Source organism: Coturnix japonica, chromosome 27 (assembly GCF_054131305.1).
Source record: "Coturnix japonica strain WE chromosome 27, WE-NBRP24, whole genome shotgun sequence".
In the NCBI taxonomy this organism is placed as follows: Eukaryota; Metazoa; Chordata; class Aves; order Galliformes; family Phasianidae; genus Coturnix; species Coturnix japonica.
Genome location: NC_140689.1, coordinates 187,298 through 194,747, shown reverse-complemented (window position 1 = coordinate 194,747; position 7,450 = coordinate 187,298). Strand labels below are relative to the sequence as shown.

General features: G+C 55.4%; 1 protein-coding gene across 1 annotated transcript; it reads right to left on the bottom strand.

Moving 5' to 3' along the window:
- Positions 1 to 2,410: 2,410 nt before the first annotated feature.
- Positions 2,411 to 6,378, bottom strand: ENSA (endosulfine alpha). The gene is made up of 3 exons (XM_015884631.3): positions 6,234 to 6,378; positions 5,836 to 5,961; positions 2,411 to 3,888 (listed from the first exon to the last, which is right to left on the bottom strand). Exons 1-3 carry the CDS (start codon positions 6,288 to 6,290, stop codon positions 3,718 to 3,720), a joined length of 354 nt encoding a protein of 117 aa, XP_015740117.1. The 5' UTR covers positions 6,291 to 6,378; the 3' UTR covers positions 2,411 to 3,717.
- Between the last annotated feature and the right edge of the window lie 1,072 nt (positions 6,379 to 7,450).

Below are 7,450 nucleotides of genomic sequence, written 5' to 3'. Positions count from 1 at the left end.
GGGGCTGTAAGGTACCTTCCAACCCACAGTATACATTGGGACTATAAGGTTCCTTCCAACCCACAGCACAGTTTGGGGCTGTAAGGTTCTTACCAACCTATAGCATGGGTTGGTGGGGCTCTAAGGTCCCTTCCACCCCACAGCATGGGTTGGTGGGGCTGTAAGGTTCAATCCAACCCACAGCATGGGTTGATGAGGCTCTAAGGTTCCTTCCAACCCACAGCACAGGTTGGGGCTATAAGGTACCTTCCAACCCACAGCACAGTTTGGGGCTGTAAGGTTCTTACCAACCTATAGCATGGGTTGGTGGGGCTCTAAGGTTCCTTCCAAGCCACACAACAGCTTGGTGGGGCTCTAAGGTTCCTTCTAACCCACAGCACATGTTGGGGTTATAAGGTTCCTTCCAACCCACAGCATGGGTTGATGGGGCTCTAAGGTAGCTTCCAACCAACAGCACAGGTTGGTGGGGCTGTAAGATTCCATCCAACCCACAGCACAGGTTGGGGCTCTAAGGTTCTTTCCAACCCACAACAAGGCTTGGTGGTGCTGTAAGGATCTTTCCAACCCAAGCTGCTCTAGGAGTCAAGATTCTTTACCCCCAGACCCCCAGCTCCATCCCCACCGTTGTGAATGGGCCAGGAGCAATGGCATGGTGCTGCAGTGAGGCAAAGCTCCTGGTGCAGCTCAATGGATTTCTGTGCCCAACGACAGGCAGGATGCTGGAAATTGGATCTCTGAGGAATCACCCGTTCTGGCTGACCCCTCAGGAGGGGTTTTCTCTGCAGGAAGGGCTGTGGTGCTGCTCAGTCCAAAGGCCACTGAATACCTGGCGTGGGTGCAGCTGTGGACCAAAGGAAACTGACGTCAGCCTGAGGCTGCTATGGGGGCTGGACTCTGTTTTACCTTTGGAGCGTGGGCTCAGCCCCAAAACCTCGAGGAGAGGGAAAGTGGAAAGCAAACGGCCCCACAAAATGGACAAGGAAAACACCTGAAACCCCGTCCCAACCCATGGGGATGGTGGTGTGTGGGATGGAGGGGAACTCCAGCTGTGGAGATAAAATACCAGATGTAGGTGGGAAACCCCACAGAGCCCCTCAGGCTGATCTTCCTCTTCCAGACAAGCAGAAAGGACCCAGGGAGTCACCAATGTGAAGAACTCAATAGGAAGGTGATTTTGGAGTTTCATCTGGAGTTTCACCACCCACTGACAGAGGAGGAAGCTACAAGTGAGCTCAGGGTGCAGCCCCATCCTAAAAGATCCCCAGACTAAAAGAACAGCTTCAATGCATGAACCCCACAGATCCTCTGCTCTGCTGCCTACTCCTTCAAGCAAGACCAAGCAACACCAGGATCTGGAAGGAGAAATCCCACGCCAGAGCCCTCCCTGTGGCCCCAAGGAATGTGTCCTTGTTGGGAAATGAATTCTTGGCACTGGGAGCAATAACAGAAATGAGCTCAACTCGCTCCAGCAGCTCAGGGCAGCGCCCAGCACATATTTCCCCAGCAGTGCCAAGCTCTAAAAGCACAAACAAACACCGGCACATACTTGGCACCCGGCTGGAACAGCGTGTCCCTGTGCAAACACCCGGCTCCTGCTTTGAAGTGGGAGCGAGGGGATGACTAAATGGGGGAAAGGGGAGCAGGATGGCTGCTGATGGGATGACGGGGCTGTGGGGAGGGTCGGCGCAATGCTTTGAACCTCAGTGACGCCAGCAAATGGAGGAAGCAATGTGTGACATCAGGGTTGTTGGTGATGTGGGCAAGTAAAGGCTGCGGGCTCAGCCCCAGTGAAGGGACAGAGGGGCAGCTCTGGAGGGAACCAGGAGCCCCTGGCACAGGGCAGGGAAAGGAATGGAGATCTGTTCTTACACCCCAAAGAAACCCCTTTGGGGCTCACGGAGCACCAAAACCACCCTTGGATACCTGGTGTTGAACACAAGACTTTCCTCCTGCTGGCTCACTGCAACCTGTCAGCCTCACCCTCACAACAGCCACACTCAGGAGCAGAGGCCAAAGGTGCAAACGGCCCTAAAAACGAAAGGCAGATTCCATTATGCCCTGCCCAGCAAGCAACGGACGTGGGCACATTGTCAGCATGGGGACACTGCCCTGCTGCTCCAGGGACAGAACAGACGTCACCCACAGCAAGTTACGGCCATTTGACTGAACTTCTGTTGCTGGTTCTCATCCTGTGTTGTCACAATCGCTTCCTCCCCGCTGCGCAAACACGAATGGCATTTCCAGCCCAGCAGGGACGACGTGCTCACAGTCAGTCGTGCCCTCCCTGCCCCCAGTGGGCACAGACAGCAGCACAGGAGCAGCCCAAAGCTACAAAGGCTGCTTTAGCATTTTTCACTATTTTTCCTCTTTTTTTTTTTTAAAGCACAGCACGCTGGAAAAGAGGACGAGATGAAGATGTAAAAAATTATATATATATTTGTATATACGATTCGTATCTATTTACAACTGCAGCTGGGACCAACAGCAGAGCATCCAAGCCGGGCAGTGCAGGGCTGGGCCCATCCCTGCCACAAAGTCCATGGGGCCACAGCCCAGGGTCACTGATAAACCACCTGACAGCAGCTGTACGAGCACAGCATCACTCCCTGCTCACAGCAGCATGAAGTGCAATGCCAAAGTGAAGCTCTGTGACCCAGCCAGGATCAGATGTGAGGGAAGCAGTGCATCCATCACCCACTGCCTCCCTCCTTTGTTTGCTGTTGATCCAATACAGCTCCCTAAAAGCCACAGGGCTGCTCCACCTCCACGGCTGGGTTTAAACCTGACTTGGACTCGGTGCTGTCCTGGCACAAACCTCAACCCAAGGCCCCATCGAACAGCCCCATACCTGGAGCTGCTTCAGCAGCACCACGTGGGCACCGCGTGCACCCCACTGTGCTGCAGCCACCACGCTGACCTCATTCTGTTTGCTCCTTTCGAGCCTGAAACAAAAAGGCGAGAAAAAGAAAGAGGAAAAAAAACAAACAAAAGAACCTCAAGCCAGGGATGCATTAAGACTGCCAACACACATTTGCCTCTATCATCTTCTCTTTCTCCTGGGGTTCCACCCTGCCCTGCTGCTCTCAAAGCTCACATCTATCCCAGCACCACCAGCCCTGTGCTTTGCAAGCACGACTCCAGGCTCCGAGTGAGGCCACATGGGGCTCCCATCACGCTCCATTCACCACTGCAGGCATCCTCGGCAGGGAGAACAGAGCAGGAAACTACCTGCAAAGCTGCTGCAGCCACTGTCCCAACTCAACCATTCGATTAAGGGCCCCAACACACACAACCCAACCAGACTGCAGGCCGGGCATCAGCTTTTGCCACATCCCCCTCTGCATCTTCCCATACAGACAACACACCACGATGGCACCATGCAACTCCTCTCAGTGCTCCTCGCTTCCCTGCTTGCTGCAGTGACTGCAGGCAGGGATGGTTCTGAGCAGCGTGAGAGTGAAGGCAGCAAAACCAGCTCGCAAAAGGCAAATGTGCAACCCAATCCAGCACAGCTCTGCCTGCGTGGCCTGGGTTACTGACATCTCCTGTCCTTCTCTGTTGTGCTGCGTGTTTGCTAGAAATACTCGTATAACTACGTGGATTCTGGTGCTCCCAGCTCTATGGTACAGTGAAGTTCAATCCAATTAACCAAAAGAACAAAGAAAATAAAGGGGGGGGAGGAAAAAAACAACCCAAAAACCAGCCCTTGAATGCGGGCTACCCTGCCAGTTTGCTGGCCACGAGTGAGGATTTTCTCTGCGGGAGGTCCTGAGGCTTTGGGATGTGGTCTCCTGTCACCAGGTTCTTATCCGGCCCTGCAGTCGGCAGCTGTTTATTCTTCATCTTCGCCTTGGCCATGTTGTAATCACCGGAATCAAAGTATTTTTGCTGGAAGAAGAGAAGGATTTCAGGTTACTCTGAAGCTCTTTGCAGGACGGCCAAGCTGCACACTGAGCTATAAACACACCTTTAAGAAGCTGCGATGGCTGATACCCAACTTATCACCCAAACAACACGCAAGGGGAAAGTCCAAGGCAACTGTTGGGCCTTTATTTAGCAGCTCCCCACAACACCCAGCACAGCTCAGGTGTCTCATCCCAGCCAGCAGCCTACACCCCTGTCCTCTCTCCTTCCATTACTTGAATGGAGCTTATAACCTGTCCCCTCTCGTTCCAGCTTATAAACACATAGGAGAGCGACTTCTTACACACACAGACAATAACAGGACAAGACGGAATGGCTTGAAGCTAAACAAGGGGAGATCTAGGTCAGATATGAGGCGGAAATTCTTTACCCTGAAGTGTTGCCATGCTGGTACTGCTGCCCACATTAGTGTGGGTCCTGCCTGAGCTGGTGGGAGGGCACTGAGCCCACAGCACTGATGGGGCTGGGGGGTCTTTGTGGTCCCTTCCAACCCATTCTGTGATCCTAACAGTGACTGTGTCTGAGCCCACAGCACTGATGGGGCTGGGGGGGCTTTGTGGTCCCTTCCAACCCATTCTGTGATCCTAACAGTGACTGTGTCTGAGCCCACAGCACTGATGGGGCTGTGGGGGCTCTGTGGTCCCTTCCAACCCATTCTGTGATCCTAACAGTGACTGCAGGGCAGACGCTGTGTCAGCAGCCTCGTCCAGACAGGCTCAGCTACAGCAACGCAGCTGGGGGACATTTGCTGATCCCACTTTGGCAGACAAAAGAGCTTGTGGGACAAAGGCAGAATGAGCCCAGCCCAACCCACAGCCCAGCCAGGCTCCTGCAGCCAAATGCCTGCAGAGATGTGGCACCCAGACAGCTCCCATCAGTGCTGAGCTGTGGTGCGAAGGGCAGCCCGCTCCCTTGCCCGTGACTCTGTGCACCCCACGGCGCTGCTCTGCCCTGCTGACAGCAGAGCAAAGGGCAAAAGGACGAGCAGAGTTTGGACAGTGCTCTGAGAAATCCTGCTTGAACTCTGGGCGGTCCTGAATGGAGAAAGGAATTGGACTTAGTGATCCCTGTGGGTCTCCTCCATCCCAGGGTATCCAGTGATGCTGCCAACTGATTTTTGGGCCCCACAAAGCCCAGCCCAGCCCTAGAGCCCTTTCCCTACTTGGTGCCAAAGGATGAATCCCTCATTTCTGTGCTTGCTTTAAGAGCTGGGACCTAAAACATGACCTGTCAGCAATGCAGCACACACAGGGGCTGTGCAAACAGCGAGGGGGCTGCACCAGGACCAGCAATACGGGGTTATATTAACAGCCAATAGAGCTAATGAGACCCTGGGTGTAATTAACAGCCAATAGAGCTAATGAGACCCTGGGTGTAATTAACAGCCAATAGAGCTAATGAGACCCTGGGTGTAATTAACAGCCAATAGAGCTAACGGGACCCTGGGTGTAATTAACAGCCAATAGAGCTAACGGGACCCTGGGTGCAATTAACAGCCAATAGAGCTAATGGGACCCTGGGTGCAATTAACAGCCAATAGAGCTAATGAGACCCTGGGTGCAATGCCCAGAGCACGGGGCAGGGTGATGCTCCCCTACTCCGTCCTGGGGGGAGTGGAGTAAGGTTCCTTACCTTACTCTTACAGTTGAAGTGGGTTAGGGTTTAGGGGTTAGGGTTAGGGGTTATAGTTATAAGCAGAGTGGGAAGTGCTGGGAGAGCCTCCAAGTGGGTATGGAACAATTGATGGGGAACAGATGAGAGCTGTGGGGCTGAGATCAGGAGCTGAAAGGGGGCAGGACAAGGGGGGGCAGGACAAGGGGGGCACAGGGCAGCCCCCCCCCGTTTTTGTGATGCTGTGAGTGCTGTTGTGACACCCCGGGCCCATTGTACGGAGATCACGGCTCTAAGTACCCCTTTCTGCAGCCTCTTCATCAGGAAGTCGGAGCCGCCGGGTTTCTGGCCCAGGTTGGGGTATTTCGCCTTCAGTTTCGCCTCCTCAACCCGCTCCGGGATGGCGGCTTCATTGTCCTGCGGGTCCTGAAAGGCAGCGGGGCCTGTAACAGTGTAACGGACCGCGGGGCTCCGTCCCCACCCGCAGCCGGTTCCGCACTGAGCCCCGCACAACTGGGCCCCACAACCCCCTCCACCTCTCCCGGAAGTCCCACCCCCGCGCCCACACGGCAGCCAATGAGCGCCTAGAAGAACAACGACGGAAACAACGACGGGAGCCAACCGCTGAGCGAGGCGAGGAAGAGTGGCGCGCTGCCGGACCAATGGGAAGAGGGAGGGCCCGGCACGCGGTTCCTCACCTGTTTCTCGTGCCCGCAGTGCTCCGTGACGATGCCGGTTCCCAACGGGGCGGCCATGGCGGGACGGGCGGCCCTGCGGCTTCGCGTCGCTCCGTGCGCGCCGACCGGCCCCGAGCTCCGCTCCAAAATGGCCGCCACCGCCCCCTGTCGCCCCGGCTGCGTGACTGACAGGAGGCTGCCCAATAGGAGCAGCCAGGAGGCCGTAGTGACGTCACACAAGACCAATGAGAAGCTGCGAGGGGCGGGGAAAAGGGCAGGGCTTGGCCAACCCGTGTGAGGCTGATGGAACCAATGGGAAGTGAGAGAACACCTGGTGGGCGGGAGGCGTGGCCAAAAGTTTGATAGACAGCGGAAAGAACCAATAGGGGAAAAGGGGCGTGGCCAAAGGTAGGGAGCTGGGTAGAGCCTTGGAGCGGCGCCCCCTGGCGGGCAGAGCGGGAACTGCAGGACACGCGGCCCCGCAACTCGCAGCGCCCCCCGCCCCCACCCCACATCGTGCGACCCCACATTGTGCGACCCCACATTGTGCGACCCCCACCGCTCCCGTAGCGCATCAAGGCCCCAGGATGGAGCTGACACCGCCTCCCCCAACCCCAAAATCCAAAGGAAAGAGGAGCTGATCCAGCACGAAGGCAGAGCACTGAGAGAAGGGCTGCAGGACGGAAAGGAACGTGTTCAAAATTCCCAGGGGGGGAAAAAAAACCAACAAAAACAGGAATAAAAAACAAATAATCAGTGTAAACTTTACACTTCTGGTCTGACACAGAGACACCGCAACTGCCCCCGGCACAAACAGCCCCTAAAGAACCAGGGCACAAACCCAATACAGCAGGGAGCAGCAGGAGGAGGCGAACCCTAACCCTAACCCTAACACCTAACCCAACCCTAACCCAATACAGCAGGGAGCAGGAGGAGGCGAACCCTAACCCTAACCACTAATCCCTAGCCCCTAACACAACCCTAACCCTAACCTTCACCCTAACCCAAACCCTAAGCCCTACCCCTAAACTTAACCCTAACCCTAACCTTAATCCTAACCCTAACCCAACCCTAACCCAATACAGCAGAGAGGAGGAGGTGAACTCTAAACCTAACCCTAACCCCAACCCCTAGCCCCTAAACCCTAACCCCTAACCCTAACTGTAACCCATAACCCTAACTCAACCCCAACCCCAACCCTAACCTTAACCCCAACCCAAACCCTAACCCAATACAGC

Excerpts from the sequence above, each read along its gene's own strand:
- ENSA (XM_015884631.3), bottom strand. The coding sequence starts at position 6,290 with ATGGCCGCCCCGTTGGGAACCGGCATCGTCACGGAGCACTGCGGGCAC. Across the intron at positions 5,962-6,233 it reads ACTGCGGGCACGAGAAACAG|GACCCGCAGGACAATGAAGC; the intron begins GTGAGGAACCGC and ends GCTGCCTTTCAG. Across the intron at positions 3,889-5,835 it reads TGAAGAGGCTGCAGAAAGGG|CAAAAATACTTTGATTCCGG; the intron begins GTACTTAGAGCC and ends CTCTTCTTCCAG.